Source organism: Mauremys reevesii, linkage group 1 (assembly GCF_016161935.1).
Source record: "Mauremys reevesii isolate NIE-2019 linkage group 1, ASM1616193v1, whole genome shotgun sequence".
NCBI classification, from domain to species: Eukaryota; Metazoa; Chordata; order Testudines; family Geoemydidae; genus Mauremys; species Mauremys reevesii.
Window position 1 is genome coordinate 13743076 of NC_052623.1, and position 18537 is coordinate 13761612.

Here is an 18537-nt window from a genome sequence, read left to right on the forward strand (position 1 = left end):
AAGACAGAGACAGTCACACCCGGGGTGGCTTTGGTGATGGGGTGTGACCCGGGCCGTGTAGGGTGTCAGATGTCTCTGTAGATGCCTAGCATAAGTGGTGGCAGCTCTTGACTTCGGTAAACGCTGCGGCGCCAGCCCAGCTGTGGGAGCTGGAGTCCTGCCTGCACGTCATTAACAGAGTTGTTTGTGAGCTCCAATGTGCAAACCCAGTGCCAGGACCAGGGGTGGCCCAGAGGGCAGAATTTGGCTGACAGACCCTTTGCTGGCAGTGCGGAGGTGTGGGAAGGGAAGAGCCCAGCCTGGCTCTTGGATCCCCGGGGAAACCTGCCGGCCTGGCCATTGGACAATCCATTTTTTTTGCTTGGAAACTGAGTGGGTTTTGTCTGGGGTCCGTAAGCCACAGTTAACGCCGCGCGGCCCCTTTAACTCCTGTCCCCCATAGAATTCAGCCGCCGCTGGTGCACCCTCAACGACAGCATCTTCAGCTACTACGAGAACGACCGCAACGCCGTGCCTAACGGCGAGATCAAGATGGAGGAGATCGTGTGCCTGGTGAACAACCCGCCTGACACCCACGGGTAAGGATCTGCCCACCCCGCATGGCCCCAGGGGGCCCCAGCCCGCAGAAGCACTCTACAGGGAATGGGAACGTAATGACCCCTCTCTGGCGAAGGCTGGAGCAGCAACAATACCGAGGCCAGTGAGTGCTAATGAGGTTGGGAGGGCCCATGGTCGCCGTCCAGCCATTTCTAGAGCTGTGCGCGTAACAAGTGAGTTGGAACTCTCAGTGTCTGGGCACGGCTCTGCTGATGACGTGCTCTGGACACGTTACTTAAACCTTTGTCTGATTTTCCCCATTAGTAGAATGGGACTCAGACCTACCTACCTTTGCGGGGATCATTTGCTGCGTGAGTTGGCTGCATCGCGACAGGAATTCCTCGCAGCAGCATTAAATCTACTTCGCCTTGGGTCTCAGAAGGGTCCTTCCAGTCCCTGAGGAATTTGTCCCCTGTCCCTGGATGTGAAAGTAGCAACGCTGCCTCCTAGGCGAAAGCAGAGCCTTCTGATAGCCGTTTGTACCCGTAGCAGTGAGAGCGTCTTCCAGGCTGTCAGCTGGCAGCGTGCGATTCCCGGGCGTGGCTTACACGGCAGTTGCCTGATTCTCTCCTCACACTGGTGTAAATATGGAGCGGCATCCCTGAAGTCAGCGGGGTTCTTGAGCTCGGTCCCGTAGCCTGGCGAGGTCCCTTGTGGTCGCTCCGTGGAATGGGGTCACTCACAGCGGCCCTGGAGCCGGTGAGGCAGCTTTGTAGAATCATCGGCATGTCGGCGGGAAGGGACCTCGAGAGGCCATCAAGTGCAGCCCCCTGCACTGAGGCAGGGCCAAGTAAACCCAGAGCAGCCCTGACAGGGGTTTGTCCAGCCTGGTCTTACAAACCTCTGGTGACGGGGATCCCACAACCTCCCTCGGAAGCCTGTTCCAGAGCTGAACTCCCCAGAGAGTTAGAAAGTTTTTCCTAATATGTATCCTAAGCCTGTCATGCTGCAGATTAAGCCCATTGCTTCTAGCCCTATCTTCGGTGGACGTGGAGAACAACTGATCACTGTCCTTCTTTAGAACAGCCCTTAACGTATCTGAGGACTGTTCTTAGGACCCCCTTTTCTCAAGACTAAACATGCCCAGATTTTTTCAACGTTTCCTCCCAGCTCAGGTTTTCTACCTTTGATCATTTCTGTTGCTCTCCTCTGAACTCTTTCCAGTTTGTTCCCATCCTTCCTGAAGCCTGGCACCCAGAACTGGACACAGTTCTCCCGCTGGTAGAGAGGGACAGTTACCTCCTATGTCTTGTACACACTTCTGTTGTTACACCCCAGAATCACATTAGCCTTTTTTGTGGCTGCATCACATTGACGACTCCTGTTCCGTTTGTGACCCACTCTAACCCCCAAGTCCTTTTCAGCAGTACGATCATCTAGCCAGTTATTTGCCACTTTGTGGTAAGGCCTTTGATTTTTCCTTCTTCTGTGAAGTACTTTGCACTCATTTGGATTGAATTTCATCTTGTTGATTTCAGACCAATTCTCCAATTTGTCAAGATCCTTTTGAATTTTTAAACCTGTCCTCCCAAGTGCTGGCAACCCCTCCCAGCTTGGGGTCGTCTGCAGATTTCATAAGCATCCTCTCTACTCCATTATCTAAGTCATTAATGAAAGTATTAGATAATGGGCTGATCCCTGCGGACCCCACTAGATAGACCGTCCCAACTTGACAGCAAACCATTGATAACGACTCTTTGACTACGGTCTTTCAGCCAATTACCGGTATGCACCCACCTTATAGTAATTTCATCTAGAGCACATTTCCCTAGTTTGTTTATGAGACTGTCATGCCGACCTGGGCCAAAAGCCTTACTAAAATCAAGGTATATCATGTCTACTGCTTCCTCCTTATCCACTAGGTCAGTATCCCATCAAAGAAGGAAATTAAGTTGGTTTGGCATGATTTGTTCTTGGCAAAGCCATGCTGTCTATTCCTTATAACCCCATTATCCTCCACATGCTTACACATGGATTGTTTAATAATTTGTTCCAGTGTCTTTCCAGATATTGAAGTTAGGCTGAGTGGTCTATAATTCCCTGGGTCTTCCTTGTTCTCCTTTGTAAAAATAGGTGTTATGTGTACCCCTCCCCAGTCCTCTGGGACCTCACCCAACCTCCAGGAGTTCTCAAAGATAATTGCTAATGATTCCGAGATTGCTTTAGCTAGTTCCGTACGTACCCTAGGATGAATTCCATCAGGTGCTCCTGACTTGAACACATCTAACTTCTCTAAATATTCTTTAACCTGTTCTTTCCCTGGTCCGGCTTGAGTTCCTTCCCCTTGGTTGTCAGTATTGATTGTGTTGAGCATCTGGTCACCGTTAACCTTATTAGTGAAGGCTGAAGCAAAATAGGCATTCAACAGCCATCGTTTTGTCATTAGTTATTAGCTCCTCCTCTCCACTAAGTAATGTCTTTAAAGAACTTCTTCTTGCTGCTGTTTATGTCCTTGCCAGGTCTAACTCGTTTTGTGCCTGAGCTTTTCTGATTCTGGCCCTGCGCCCATGTGCTGTTCTTTTGCACGCCTCCTTAGCAATTTGACCAGGTCTCCACTTTCTGCAGGATTCCTTTTTGATTTTCAGGTCATTAAAGAGCTCCAGATGCAGCCGTATTGGCCTCTCACTATTCTTCCTGTCTTCCCTTTGCATCGGAATAGTTTGCAGTTGTGCCTTTAATATTGTTTCCTTGAGGAACTGCCAGCTCTCCTGGACTCCTTTTCCCCTTCGATTTTCTTCCCATGGGACCTCACCAGTTCTCTAAATTTGTTAAAGTCTCCCTTGTTTGAAGTCCATTGTCCTTATTCTGATGCTCTCACTCCTTGCTTTCCTTAGACTCATGAAATCTGTCATTCCCTGTTGGTCAGAGTCAAGTCTAAAATGGCTGCCCCCCACCCTCGGTTACTTCCTCTGCTGTTGTCCCTGATACATTCCAAGAACTTACTGGAGATTTTGTGTTTGGCCATGTCACTTTCTCAGTCAAGGTCTGGGTGGTTAAACTCCCGCATTGCTACCAGGTCCCGTGGTTTGGATATTTCTATACCAGCCTCCTCCTCCTGTAGCTTCCCAGCAGCTGCCTGGGGCTCTCAGAGCTGCTTTCGCAGTGAAGCCCTTGTTGTGACGAAGGAAACTGGGCCTGGGCCCCATGCAGGGGACTGCAGAGCAGTGCGGGGTAGTTTGGAGTAAAGGTGGAGCTGGGACCGGACAGGGCTCGGGGTTAAATGAAATCCTCAGTGTACGTGTCTCCTTCCTGCCTTCATTCTCGCTCTCTCCCTCGCGCAGGTTTGAGAGCACCTTTGAGGTCTACATCGAATCGGAGAGGCTGTACCTCTTCGGGCTGGATAACCCGGAGGCCATTCGGAAGTGGGTCAAGTCCATAGCCAAGGTAAGGGGCACCCTGGCGCTGAGAAGCGGTGGAGGGAATTTGCTAGGGGTTGAATCCCGGTCTGGATTTGAATGGAGCCTGGTCTCCAGGCAGGGGTGAAAATAACTTAAGGGACTTACCGGTACGCAGGGCCGGGGTCCTGAGCAGGCAGTGGGGTCTCGGGGGGGAAGGGGCGGGCCTTTAAATCCCCACACCCTTTAAATTGCTGCCGCTACCCCAGGGCTCTGGTGGCAATTTAAAGGGCCCAGGGCTCCGGCTGCGGTAGCGGCGGCTGGGAGCCCTGGGACCTTTAAATCACCATCAGAGGCCCAGGGCTCCTGGATGCCGCCGCTACCCCAGGGCTCCAACAGCAGGGCTCTGGCAGCAATTTCAAGGGCCCAGGGCTCTGGCTGTGGCTGGAAACCCAGGGCCCTTTTAAATTGCCCACCTGGGGAAGCTGCCCCCTGCTGGTACAGTCGGCTGTGTACCGGCTCTTACCGGTATGCCGGAGCGGATGGGCTTACTTTCACCTCTGTCTCCAGGACAGTTCCCAAGTGGAGGCCCTGCACAGGGCGCTCCGGCAGGTAACCGGGCATGAGGAGCGAGTCTCGGGACTGGGACGTTATCCTTGCTGCATGGTCCTGTCCTCTCAAATCACTCGAGAGCCCAGTGTGGGGCTTGTTGACTCGGGCCAAATTTGGAAGCAATCTAGAGCTTACTCCCCTGGAGGCCTGGGGAACCAGGTTCAGGGGCTGTGAGCAAGGGCGGCGAGCGAGTCCCAGTCAGGGTAACCCCGCCACTGCAGGAGAGATTCGCTCCCTCTCACTGGGACATGGGGAGCTGAGGGGCCCAGCGAGGAGAATTCCCCAGCACGTAGGGCTGCAGTTTAGGGCTGTGCCGGGGAGGCCTCTCCACAGCACACGCTGCTCCAGAGATTCTGGGGCCACAGCCCCCAGGCCGCCCTGGGGAAGTTGCTCTCAGTTAGAGCAGCCCCGAGGCTGCTCTGATTTATGCCAGGTGCTGCTCCAGCTCTCGGCCGGCCCAGAATCCAGGTGGCAAAAAGGTGGCTATCGCCAGCTTTCCCCTCCCACTGTCATGCACCCCCCCAGGAGGTGCAGCTCCTCGGTGAGCTCTGCGTCCAGCTCCTTGTGCCGTTCACGGCTGGGTAGCTGTAATGACGCACAAGGGCTCACGGCTTCTCTCCTCTCTTCTCCCTGCCCACGCCTCAGTCCTTCATCCACCCCCGAGCGGACGAGCTGCTGAGGCTCGACTTCGAGCGGATCGGACGGCTGCAGTACAAGGGCGGCCTGAACTTGGAGCGGGCCAAGGAGGGCTGGTTCGCCCTCGCCCAGTCCGTCCTCTACGCCTTCTTCGAGGACAGTGACAAGGAGGAGGCTGTGCACCTGAAGAAGCTGCAGGAGCTCTGTATGCACCACACCCCTTCCTGCTTTCCTGCTCTCCGTCCTCCTGGGCCCCTTGCCTTGCTTCTCCATAGAGAGGGGTCTGGTCCCTGGGCCTGACAGGTGTCATCCCCACCCACCCCGCGGCTTGCCCCGTCCTTTCCCCTCGCCACGTTAAAACTCAGTGCTGTGGGTCTGACAGGCCAGAACAATCCATTTAGACAGCACCTGTGATCCTGGAGGGTCTCAGAGCATGTTATGGGCCGGGATCGCTCCCCCAGTGCTGAAATGCAGCCTGCTCTGGGGAGGAACCTGCCAATTGTTCTCCGCTAGTAACACTCCACGATTACACTCCTAAGCGGAGCAGTGAGGGAGAGCACTCCTCTGATAGAATCTAAAGGCAGCAAGGTGGTCGCCCAGGACGGAGAGGTTAATACCCCTTCTGCAAAAGGTGCCCCAAAATCTTTCAGGTGCATATCTCCCATGGCACAATGTCCCCCAACCCAAACTTGGGGCTTGGTTCAGTGCCAACTCCAGGAGGCTAGTGCCACCTGCCGCACCGCTGTCCAGTGTGCCACCCGGAGAGAAGTCTGTTAGTGCCACCTCTCTCAGGGCCCTAGCTCCCTGCAGCACCGCTGTGGGTCTCCTCGTGTCAGCACCTCTGTTGGCAGCTGGTGCTTTGGATGGTGGGTCTTTCACCAGCAGAACCGAGCTCCGACCTCCGCCTAGCCGCAGGATGGGGAAGGCGAGCTTCCCGCACTGGTGCAATCTCACGCCATCTCTGCTTTTCATTTCACAGCCATCCAAGGGGACAGTCTGGTTCTGGTGGAGAGAAGAAGGTAAAAAGTCTGTTTGTGCTTCGTGTAGTGCAGGGCAGAACCGAGGGAGAGACCCTTCGGGTTCGTTAGATCCTGCAGGTTCTTAAAAGTGGCAGGGTTTTAACCGAAAGCCGAAAGGGACTAAAAATAACCAGCGGCACCGGAGATGGGTGGGTGATGAGATGGGGACTTCTCTACGTCCCTTGGGCAAATCAGGCCGTCTTAGCAGAGGCAGGAAGCAACTGCCCCCCGCTATATGCTCAGTGGCCCGTGTGAAACAATCTGGCTGGCCTCAGGCCGTTTCTGCGGGGGCAGGCGTTCGCCACGTCTGACATTGAAGACCTGCCCCTGTTTAACGCTGCCAGCAGAGGGCGCAGAGGTTGCTGTCTCTCCAGGGAGATGGGCAGGGCCAGGCTGAGACGCGTCGCGGTGGGCAGGGCTGTGGGGGGATGTGTGAACACGTGGCTGCCCAGGGCTGTTCACCCAGTACCTTCCACCCATGTGGAATTCACTTTAGTGGGCAGGAACCTCTGAGGCTGGGGTGCAGCAGCCTAGACGCATCAGCTGACGGACTCTCCAGCAAAGCTTACCCCCAGCATGCATAGCAGTCCCGGTTGTTGTTTCCCAGCTAAGGGGCTGTGGGGCCTCATTTCTCTCCCCAGGACGCTGTACATCCAAGGGGATAGGAAGCTGGATTTCTTGGGTTGGGTGGCTGCCATCCAGAAGGCTGCGGGTTGCTCCGGCGACACGTTGTCCGAGCAGCAGCTCACGGAGTCGGACATCCCCGTCATCGTAGACAGATGCATCGATTACATCACGCAGTGCGGTACGTCCGCACCCAGGAGTTCCCTGTCTGTGGGCATGCAGCTGGCCCTCTCCCCCTCGCCTGCATGCTGGGGGCACCTCTGCTTCCAGAGGCAAGCCCCTGGCCCGAGAGATGGTTTGGTGCTGGATGGGCCATTGGGCAGCACCGTTACCCAGCACCTCCCTAACCCATGCTGGCGAAGGCTGGGGTTTTCGCCTTCCTCTGCAGCATGGGGCAGGGGTCACTTGCAGGTTTAAACTAGTGTAAATGGTGGATTCTCTGTAACTCAAAGTCTTTAAACCATGTTTTGAGGATGTCAGTGACTCAGCCAGAGGTTCCAGGTCTATTTCAGGAGCGGGTGGGTGAGGTTCTGTGGCCTGCGATGTGCAGGAGGTCACACTAGATGATCATGATGGTCCCTTCTGGCCTTAATGTCTATGAGTCTGAGTCTATAATGGAACCGTAGTGACAAGTCAGGGGTGCAGACTGTAGCACACCCAGCTCCAGGAGGACAAGGGAAGTGCAGGCAGGTATATTACCACCTGCCTTCTCTCCTTGACCTACTGCAGGATGCATCATTCGCATTAGCAGGCTACCTCCACCCGGCCTGGTGAGGGGGTAGGAAGGCTACTTCTGTGGCTGGTTGCAGTGGTGGCTTCAGGGCATTCGAAGTGTTGTGTTGAGCTCCTCCTTAGTGGCCAGGTCTGAACACCCCTTCTGTAGCTGGCCACCCCATCTCCTGCCGCGTCCCTTCCTCTGCAACCAATTTCCTTCCTTAAACTCCCTCTAGCCGATGCGCGGGCCCCTTCCTGGGCTCTTTCTAGACGTGTCGAGATCAGCAGCGCCACGTCTCAGTGTTTTGATGCAGGATTGATGTGGGCCCAGCCCAAGTGTGGGTCTGAGGCTTAAAGGACGGATTATTACACGGGTTTGTTTCCTTCGCTAAGGGCCGGATCCAGAGCCCCTGGCATGCAGGGGAAAGACTCCCAGGGACTAGACTGGGCTTTAGATCCAGCCCTACGACTCCTACAGAAATTGGTGGAGGTCACCGGGCACATGCTGAGAGAGGGGCATTGCTCTTCCATTCCTTGCAGAGCTCCGCTTGGCTTCCTGTGTCGGGGCAGTGGGAGGGTGGGTGGCCTGTGACGCCCCGGGGGAGAGCTCTTTGCTCTGCACATCGCTGACCTCGAGTGACCTGTCCCGCTCCAGGGCTGACCTCGGAGGGGATTTACAGGAAGAGCGGCCAGAACTCCAAGACCACCAGCCTGCTGGAGATGCTCCGGAAGGACGCGCGCAGGGTCCGGCTCAAGGAAGGGGAGCACCACGTGGACGACGTCTCCAACACGCTGAAGAGGTTCTTCCGAGACCTCGGGGATGGGCTCTTCACCAAAGAGTTCTGCCAGGACTGGCTGAAGGCAGCAGGTAGGGGGCGCTGCTGTCCTCTCCTGGCAGAGCCTTGAATGACAGGAGCTGAGGCTAGGTGATCCAGGGCTCCCTTCTGGCCTTACAGTCCATAAATCTCTGAGACTGACACAAGGGGGCTGCATTGCACGGAGAGCAGTGGCAGCTGGGTGCCCTGGAGCGGGAGGATAATGGGGAGTCCAGGTTGTTAACAGGCTCTGCTTTAGAGAGGAGCGTGTATCCCAAGAGGGGAGACTAATCTGGGATGGGGTTAGATCAAGGGATTGGAAGTCAGGGTCGCTGGTTCCAATCCCAGCTCTGCCATGTGCCTGCTGGGTGACCTTGGGCAAGTGACTGCCCCTCCCTGTGCCTCAGTTTCCCCATCTGTGAAATGGGAGTTATACTATTTACTTCTCCCACACTGGAGTGTATGAAACTTAACTGCTGTTTGTAAAACACTTTGAGAGCCATGGAAGGAAGGCACCAGAGAAGGACAAATCACTGTCACAAATTCTCACTCCTCTGGCTGCACAGCATATCCTCTTAGAGCGTCACGGGGACAGAACTCCCAGCCTCTTGCTCCTAGAGCTCAGCTAATCTCCGTGAGCTGTGAGCTGTACGGGCCTGTGACACACAGTTCAGCAGTTCTGATACCATCCAGTAGGGGGCAGTGTGACATGCACACACCAGCCAGCTCCCTATGGGATTCATATTATGATTGATTATTGCAGGATTAGGCATTTCTGCTACGGGTGGAGCTTAGTTATCTCAGGTCAGTAGCAGACGACTCAGCCAGCCCCTCTGCCTGTGTCGCTCCACCACTGCACAGCAGGATGCTACAGCCCGCTCAGTGGGCTCTGGTCTGAGAGTGCCTGAGAACAACTCCAAGACATTCTCTCCTGGTTTATTTAGCCCGGAGAGCTCGGCTGAGCAGGTGGCTTAGACACACAGCTGAGCTGCAGCAGACTAGTGCCACCTGCTGGCTCCTCCGTGGCACCATCCGGCTGGGAAACAGCATCTGGGCTGCAGATGTTTTGTTTGGAGAACTCTGGGCAGCTTGAGGGCTCTGGTTCCGGGGGTGAGAAGTGGCCAGGCGCAGACAGGGCCATGAATCACAGCAAGAGAGATCTGCAGCCTGCCCTGACTGAGTGGGGAACACGGCACAGGAAGCAGGTCCCCCTGCGGTGGGAGGATCCGAGTCTTCCTGTGGGGCAGGGCTGAGGGGAAACGAGGGGCGCAGGGCTGGACTGAGACGCAGGCGGGTCCCGGATCTCCAGCCTCGCTGGGGTGGGGGGGGAGTGTTTCTCCTCTTGATGGGTTCGCGGCAGGGTAGAGGGACGAGGCGATGCTTCCGCTTGTCCAGCACAGCAGAAAGGACGCTGGAACGTTCACCCTTTACAGCTGGAGCTGCCCAGCAGCACCAGCACCTGGGATGGGTGAATCCAGCTGACAACCAGCTGAGATCTGAGCAGGGAGCTGAGCCGTGTCCCTCCCCTCCCACGCCCCTGCCTGTCCGGGCCGTCCCCTACCCACGCCCTGCCTGTCCGGGCCGTCCCCCACCCACGCCCCTGCCTGTCCGGGCCGTCCCCCGCCCACGCCCCTGCCTGTCCGGGCCGTCCTCCACCCACGCCCCTGCCTGTCCGGGCCGTCCCCTACCCGCGCCCCTGCCTGTCCGGGCCGTCCCCTACCCACGCCCCTGCCTGTCCGGGCCGTCCCCTATCCACGCCCCTGCCTGTCCGGGCCGTTCTCCACCCACGCCCCTGCCTGTCCGGGCCGTCCACCCCCCACGCCCCTGCCTGTCCGGGCTGTCCCCCGCTCACACCCCTGCCTGCCCGGGCCTTCCCCAATCCACGCCCCTGCCTGTCCCGGCCGTCCCCCGCCCACGCCCCTGCCTGTCCTGGCCGTCCCCGCCCCACGCCCCTGCCTGTCCGGGCCGTCCCCTACCCACGCCCCTGCCTGTCCGGGCCGTCCTCCACCCACGCCCCTGCCTGTCCGGGCCGTCCTCCACCCACGCCCCTGCCCGTCCGGGCCGTCCTCCACCCACGCCCCTGCCTGTCCGGGCCGTCCCCTATCCACGCCCCTGCCTGTCCGGGCCGTCCCCCACCCACGCCCCTGCCTGTCCCGGCCGTCCCTACCCACGCCCCTGCCTGTCCGGGCCGTTCTCCACCTCGCCCCTGCCTGTCCGGGCCGTCCTCCACCCGCGCCCTGCCTGTCCGGGCCGTCCCCGCCCACGCCCTGCCTGTCCAGGCCGTCCCCTACCCACGCCCCTGCCTGTCCGGGCCGTTCTCCACCCACGCCCTGCCTGTCCGGGCCGTCCTCCACCCGCGCCCCTGCCTGTCCGGGCCGCCCCTACCCGCCCCTGCCTGTCCGGGCCTTCCCCCACCCACGCCCCTGCCTGTCCGGGCCGTCCCCACCCGCGCCCTGCCTGTCCGGGCCGTCCCCGCCCACGCCCCTGCCTGTCCAGGCCGTCCCCTACCCACGCCCCTGCCTGTCCAGGCCGCCCCACCCACCCCTGCCTGTCCGGGCCGCCTCCACCCCACGCCCCTGCCTGTCCGGGCCGTCCTCCACCCCACGCCCCTGCCTGTCTGGGCCGTCCTCCGCCCGCGCCCCTGCCTGTCCGGGCCGTCCCCCACCCACGCCCCTGCCTGTCCGGGCCGTCCCCTACCCACGCCCCTGCCTGTCCGGGCCGTCCCCTACCCACGCCCCTGCCTGTCCGGGCCGTCCCCCACCCGCGCCCCTGCCTGTCCGGGCCGTACCCCACCCCCGCCCTGCCTGTCCGGGCCGTCCCCTACCCACGCCCCTGCCTGTCCGGGCCATCCTCCACCCGCGCCCCTGCCTGTCCGGGCCGTCCCCCACCCGCGCCCCTGCCTGTCCGGGCCGTCCCCCACCCGCGCCCATGGACAGGTCATTGGCGGAGGCAGCGCAGTCAGGTTTGCACAGTGCGGCTGGCTGGAGGCTAGAAGAAAAGCACGAGACCTGCATCCCTCCAGGACCCAGGAAGGCTGGGTGGGTCCCAGAGCGTCTCCCCCGAGTGTCTTCACCACCTGGCCCCTTGTCTTCCCCAAGTGCTTCTTCCCAGGTGAGGCCACCCCCTCTGCCCAAGTCCACCCCAGCAGGCAGCAATCCTCTGTGTGCCGCAGCACCTCCTCCCTGCACCCAGCACACCCCAGCCCTTCCTCTGAGCCTCCTCCTGGCCGAACAGCAGCTGGGGACGTGTGTCTGGGGGCGGGAAGCCAGGGGATCCCGTGAGGGGAAGCAGCTGGTGGTAGGGGACGGGGCAGGTGAGGGGCAGTCTGGGAAATGGATGGACGGGGGTCAGGCAAGCAGAGGAAGGTCTGGTGAGAGTCCAGCTCAGTTTGTACCATAGATGACCCCCGGCAGGGAAGCCTAGCAGCCAATCCGGCAGCATTTGGCTGGTAGCCTCCTCCCCCAAGCCCACCCGCTCTGCCACCGAGCGGCTCTGCTCACCCTGTGCTCCGCTTCCTTCCCCACCAGCCATTGAAAATGAGGAGGAGAAGATCGGCCAGTACCGCCAACTCCTGAGCAGCCTCCCCATGGTGAACAGAGCCACAGTCAAAGCGCTGATCAACCACCTGTACCGGTAAGCGGGGCGCGGCACGGCTGAGCTCAGCTGCACGGCTCCACTCTGGGCCTGGCCGAGGCCAGTGCTCTCCGGTGGGTGCCGGAGCTGTGTGCCCCGTCCTGCCAGCTGGGCACGCAAGGCTCAGGGTCCACCCAGCCGGAGAGTCACTCCCCAGGCCTCCCTGCTAAGGAAAGAGGCGCTGGGTTTCCCTGCTGGTTCGGGATGCAGCGAGATACGGGTCGTTCTCTCGCTAACAGGCTGTGGAGGGGAAGGGGCTAAAGCCAGGGATTCAGGAGACCTGGGCTTAATCCGCTGCTCTGCCACCAACTCACTGTGTGACCCCAAGCATGTTAGGAGTGAACTTCCGCACGGGGGGTTGTGAGACCCTGCTGTGAAGGAGGCTCCAGATCTGCAGTGTTGTTAGGGTGAAGGCCAGACTCAGGATCCGCAGAGCAGTGTTTGTCTTTCCCAGCGTTCCTGGGACAGGTTCTTCTGCCTCCTCTTCAAAGAGCCATGCACCTTTTATGGCTAATGGGTCCCACCTGCCAGGTCTGCGTAGCCATTTATTTTATTGAACGTTAATTACACTACAGTGGGTTCAGCTCTGGCAGCTACAGTCTCACGTTCAACAGAGTTCCCTCTCTTTGTGCTGGATCTAGAGCCCATAGGCAGGTAACACAGACACTCACAAGAACGTCTCTGTTAGCCGTTGTATTAAAGTTCCCAACAGAGTTCCAAATGTCACAGGCTTGGCACTTCCTAGAGCTAAGTAACGACAGACACGCTCACATCCTCCTAGATGGGGTTCGAGTCCGTTGGCCCTCTCAGGGGCTGATCATCAATACAGGCATGGTTCCTGCTGGAGGTGTCCCCTGGGAAGCTCAGTTTTTCAGCTCTGGGCACCCTCTTTTATACTGTGATTCTGGCTATCCCTACACTCGGCGCGTGTACCTGGAAGTGTCCACCCTCTCTTTCTTACTGGTCTGTGTCCCCTAGAAACACAAGGGACCCCCTATAGGCTGGGCAGGTTCTCTTCACATTTACATACCTCCTTTATTTTGTGGGAGACAATATTTGCTGTTACAGCATTTTATCATTTAAATTTAATCTTCCGGCTAAACTTTCACAGTATTACCAGCTGGTACCTCTTTTCCCATCATCTTCCGGGTTATTTCTCGGTCATTGACTCATGTCAGCATTTCTTGTCTCCAAGGCCTAAAATAGCTGAGCTAAAATCTTGCAGGCTGCAGCCTAAAGGTTTTTGCATTTCAGCCTGTCTGACTCATGTCTAGTACAAGGTTCCTCTAACTACTGATCAGTCTTGTACTTCTGTAATCCTGCAAATGCCCTCTCATTAACATACAATGAATATGTATGATATAAGATGTTGATTAATCATAACATCACACAGTAGGTGGATAATAAACTAAAATCATTGGCTGCGTCTGGCTGGCTCTGTCAGGAAGCACAGCGCGTTCCCTTCCACCAGCTGGAGAGAGAAACTCCTTTCTACCCGCTCCTTGGTAGTTCTGTTCCCAGCTGCCCACCGGCCCTGCCAGGAGCCAGAGCAGAATTCAAACTGACTCCTTTGACCCAGCAGCGTCCCTGAGCCGTTCACCCAGCGGCTGGGGTTTGCCCTAGGTCAGAGGTGGAGCAGGGTATGTCTGGCCGAGAGGGTCCCCACCACTAGGGAGCCGAGCTTGGGCCCAGACCTAATAAGGCGTTTAGGTGCCTAGCTCCCACCGAGATCAGTAGAGCACTGCACACAGCAACCCATGGAGGGTTCCCCCCCAGAAACGGACACCCCGACTGTCCTGGCGAGATCTGAGAGGGCCATTGGGGCAGGGCGGGGAGGCATCTGGAGCTCCAGGAGGAGCTGTCCTTAATGTGCTGGCTTTCCGCAGGGTCCAGTACTTCTCCGAGATGAACCAGATGAACACACACAACCTGGCAATCGTCTTTGGGCCGACGCTCTTCCAGACGGACGGGAAGGACTACAAGGCGGGCCGCGTGGTGGAGGATCTCATCAGCCGCTACGTGGTCATATTTAGCGTAAGTAGTGTTCAGAAGCCCCACTCCTCAGCGGAGCGAAGGCTTCCAGGCCTAGAGCCTTCCCTACGTACACTCGGCTCCCGGGCACCTATAGAAAACGTGGCCTCCTTCGCCCAGCCAGAATGAGCGTTCGCACTGTTGTCCATTGTAACGTGGTCTCTAGCTATTCACACTCTTCTGTGGAGCAGTGTGGTCTGGTGGGCAGAATGTTAGACAGCAAATCAGGAGACCTGGCTTCTACTGCCAGCTCTGCTACCTTGGGCAAGCTCCTTCCCCTCCCCGTGCCTCAGTTTCCCCATCGTACCGATGATACTAACCTCCTTTGTGAAGTGCTTTGAGGTCCATGGATGTTAAGCGCTCGGCGTGATTACTGTTACTGTGGCCCTTCGCGCCCATTGTTTTACCCTGGGAGCTTCCTCCACAAGGAAGTTTTTCCCTTTGTCATCTTTCTGATCTCCAGCCTCTCTTTCCACCCGCCACTCAGCACCTGGCTCCGGGCATACGATTCTCAGCAATGCACTAGCCATCAGATCGTATAAAGCACCCTCTGCAGATAAAGCCCAGCCACTGGGAGAAGGGTGACTTTGGAGAGGACTGGCTGGATTTGGGGGATCCATGAGGGGAAGGTGGCTGTGTCTGAGCCATGCTAGAGAAGTCAAGTTTTCTTGGAGGCAAGTGGAGGGTGGGATTGCGTCTCACAGATCAAGGAGAGACACTGACGACACAGAGGGGCCGGCTGTACTGCTGTCGGGGGTGTGAATGCAGCACGTACGGACGTACCTGAGGTAGCATGAATAACAATAGCAGTGAAGCCGTGACGGCTTCAAGGACATCAGGGCGGGTGGGGAGAAGCACGGGAAGCCCTGTTAGGAGTTCAGCACCATTTGGCAGAGGCACTTGAGTGCCTTTCCTTGGCCAGTGGAGCTGGGCAGGTGGGTGACTCCCGACCAGCACAGCTCAGTGACGGGCAGGGGGCCAGGGACTGATGGGGGAGGCCCGTGTCCTCCCCAGAGCTGGGCCCCATGTGAAGCTGTCCATCTGGCCTTTCTGCTGCCGGGCTGCGGAGGGTTTGATTGCTCTGGCCTTCTCTCCTCTCGGCAGGTGGACGAACAAGAGATGAGGAAACAGCAGGACGAGATCCAAGCCATCATCAAGATGCGGATAGCCGGCTCCTCCAGTGGAACCCAGGTAGCCGGCCCGTTCGCCCGCTGGTGGAGGAGGGGCAGGTCTCACCTGCACACGCTCGCTCAGTTCTGAGACTTCTCTTCGGAGATCCACTGGGAAACGAAGATCTCAGGAACTCCGAAGGGGCCAGGCAGACACAGCTAGTCTCCTCCACCAGCTAACCTGGGAGGGTCGCTCTCCGCCTTAGCGGTCTGGCTGTAGGGGCTGCTTCCAGTTCTGACACACATGGTTTCATGGCGCTGTGTGCGCTGAGGCTGCCCATTCGCCCCTCCCAAGAGCAAATCCCCTTTTTCCATCGCTCCCAGAATCCTAGGCGGTAGAAGGGGGCAGCTTGTTAGGTCCCAGCTAGCTGACGCCACTTCCTGTTACCCTTTGGAAGCTGAAATAGAAACATTTTCAGCTATTTCCCCCTCCCATTCAGCAGCCTCTGGGTCTGTCCTCAGCATCCCTGAATAGACCACTGCTGTACCACCACAAAGCCAGCTAGAAATGCTCCATGTTCCTGCTGATGGCTTCTCGCGGCTCCAGTCACTGCTACTGCTGACCAGCAGGGGGCGCTCAGGTGGACGCCGTCTATTCTAGTGGGAACACAGCAAAACTCGTTGTGCTGAATTGCTTGAGAATAGGGGGTGGAAACAGGGTCAGCTGCCTGCTGAGCAGTGGCCTGATTAAATCACATGACCCACCGATCACATGACCTTCCTTTTGCCCACCTATGGAGTTAAGTGTGTCACAGGGAGGGCTTGGGACCCTTCTCCCCTTAAAGGGCCAGCCACCCTGTGACGGGGGGTTATTCGGCGAATAATGTAGGGCATTGAGGGGGATCGCTGCACCCAGATTAACTCTGGGGTGTGGCCGGCCAGGCCGGGAGGGGATTCACACTCACCAGTGTTGGTGCTCCTCTGTAAACAGGAACCTGCTGGTAAAAGCCCCTTTCTTGTTTCCTTCCAGCAAGCTGGGGACTTCATCTGCACAGTGTATCTGGAGGAGAAGAAGACGGAAGCAGAGCAGCACATCAAGGTGAGGCGAGGGCAGGGGCGGTGGGAAGGGAAGGAGGCCGTCGCTGTGCGTGCTTCGGACAGGCCTGCGCGGAGTCTCCGCCAGAAGCCGTGTCATGCGCTGTGCACCCCAAGGAAGGGGAAGTGGAGGGATACACCTGGTGGTGGCACGCGATGCTCCCTTCACTCTGATCCAAAGGGCTGGGGCTTCACAGTGCCGCTTGGGGGACAGTCAGGGTGGCGCCGTTGCTCCAGACAGCCGGAATGAAATGGGGCAACCGATTGCATCCTGACTGCCCTCTGAGCCCCAGCGCTGGGCTTGCCCTGGCAGGCGGGTGCGGGGGTTTCCACCTCCACCCCAGGGCGCATGTGACTCTGAGCCCAGGGGATCAGGGGAGTCTAAGCCAGAGGAGCCTGCTAGGGATGCTGTGCACATGCCAGTGTGGGGCAGTGCAGAGTGGATTTTCAATCTGGTCCCTTCAACTGCAGAGCTAGAGCCTTCCTCTGACTGCCCTGACAGAAGGCGCAGCCCTGGCAAACCGCGTCCGAGGGCTGCCCGCTAGCCACAGAATGAACAGAAAGGTCTGTGGCGCCTGGTCAGGAGGGCTGGTAGCCCACTGGATGCTCGGGCTTGCACTGAGAGGTCGGGGGGATCTGGAAACATGGCCTGCTATGACGCAGACACGAGAGAGGCTTCTTTCTTCCTCGCCTCAGATCCCAGCCACCATGACGGCAGAAGAGCTGACCTTCGAGATCTTGGACCGGAGGAAAATCGAGACGAAGGAGAAGGAGTACTGGAGCTGCTTCGAAGTGAATGAGAGGGAGGAAGCAGGTCGGTGTCTGGGCGGGAGAGAGGGTTACTCCGAGAATGCTAACCTGCCAGGTGTAGAGCGGGCAGGGCATTGGGTCCGGGGGCCGGATGGACAACCTCTGACAGCTCTGGCCAGCAGACTAGAGCAGAGCATCGGGAGAGTCTTGGCTCTGGCATTGTGACCTCGCAAGTCACTTAGATCGAACATAAAGGTGAGCGTCAAGCACTTAGTTAGGAAGGAAAAATCAAACACACAACTACAAAGTGGGGAATAACTGGCCAGGCGGTCGTACTGCTGACAAGGATCTGGGGGTCAGAGTAGATCACAAATTGAATGTGAGTCAACAATGTGATGCCGTGGTGAAAAAGGCTAATATTCGAGGGTGTGTTAACAGGAGCGGTGTATGTAAGACATGGGAGGTAAATGTCCTGCTCTACTCAGCACTGGTGAGGCCTCAGCTGGAGAACTGTGTCCAGTTCCGGGTGCCACACTTTAGGAAGGATGTGGACAAATTGGGAAGAGCCCAGAAGAGAGTAACAAAAATGATCAAACCCGAGCTGAGGAAAGGTTAATGAACTGGGCATGTTTAGCCTTGAGAAAAGAAGACTGAGGGGGGACCTGATAAGTCAGGGGTGGGCAAACTTTTTGGCCTGAGGGCCACGTCGGGTTTCCGAAATTGTATGGAGGGCCGGTTAGGGGAGGCTGTGCCTCCCCAAACAGCCAGGTGTGGTCCGACCCCCCCACTTCTCACCTCCTGACAGCCTCCCCCAGGACTCCTATCCCATCCAACCCCCTGCTCCCCAACGGCCCCCCCGGGACTCCTGCCCCATCCAACCTGGAGCATGGTGTGGACTGCACCCTCAACAAGTCTGCAGATGACACTAAACTGGGAGGAGTGGTAGATACGCTGGAGGGTAGGGATAGGATACAGAGGGACCTAGACAAATTAGACGATTGGGCCAAAAGAAACCTGATGAGGTTCAACAAGGACAAGTGCAGAGTCCTGCACTTAGGACGGAAGAATCCCATTCACTGTTACAGACTAGGGACTGAATGGCTGGGCAGCAGTTCTGCAGAAAAGCACCTAAGGGTTACAGTGGATGAGAAGCTGGATATGAGTCAACAGTGTGCCCTTGATGCCAAGAAGGCTAATGGCATTTTGGGCTGTATAAGTAGGGGCATTGCCAGCAGATCGAGGGATGTGATCATTCCCCTCTATTCAGAATTGGTGAGGCCTCATCTGGAGTACTGTGTCCAGTTTTGGGCTCCACACTACAAGAAGGATGTGGAAAAATTGGAAAGAGTCCAGCGGAGGATAACAAAAATGATTAGGGGGCTGGAGCACATGACTTGTGAGGAGAGGCTGAGGGAACTGGGATTGTTTAGTCTGCAGAAGAGAAGAATGAGGGGGTATTTGATAGCTGCTTTCAACTACCTGAAAGGGGGTTCCAAAGAGGATAGATCTAGACTGTTCTCAGTGGTGGCAGCTGACAGAACAAGGAGCAATGGTCTCAAGTTGCAGT

At 57.6% G+C, this 18537-nt stretch overlaps 1 protein-coding gene across 9 annotated transcripts in view; it reads left to right on the forward strand.

The window, feature by feature from the left end:
* The window catches only part of ARAP1 (ArfGAP with RhoGAP domain, ankyrin repeat and PH domain 1), a 218685-nt gene that overhangs the window by 175739 nt on the left and 24409 nt on the right, over positions 1-18537 (forward strand). For all 9 annotated transcript variants that reach the window (XM_039515323.1, XM_039515413.1, XM_039515666.1 and 6 more), the window contains 11 exons: positions 443-578; positions 3879-3981; positions 5190-5385; positions 6160-6199; positions 6841-7004; positions 8193-8405; positions 11880-11985; positions 13872-14019; positions 15121-15207; positions 16156-16224; positions 16917-17034. In XM_039515323.1, the coding sequence (XP_039371257.1) occupies positions 443-578; positions 3879-3981; positions 5190-5385; positions 6160-6199; positions 6841-7004; positions 8193-8405; positions 11880-11985; positions 13872-14019; positions 15121-15207; positions 16156-16224; positions 16917-17034 (1380 nt within the window). The remainder of the gene's footprint in view (positions 1-442; positions 579-3878; positions 3982-5189; positions 5386-6159; positions 6200-6840; positions 7005-8192; positions 8406-11879; positions 11986-13871; positions 14020-15120; positions 15208-16155; positions 16225-16916; positions 17035-18537) is intronic.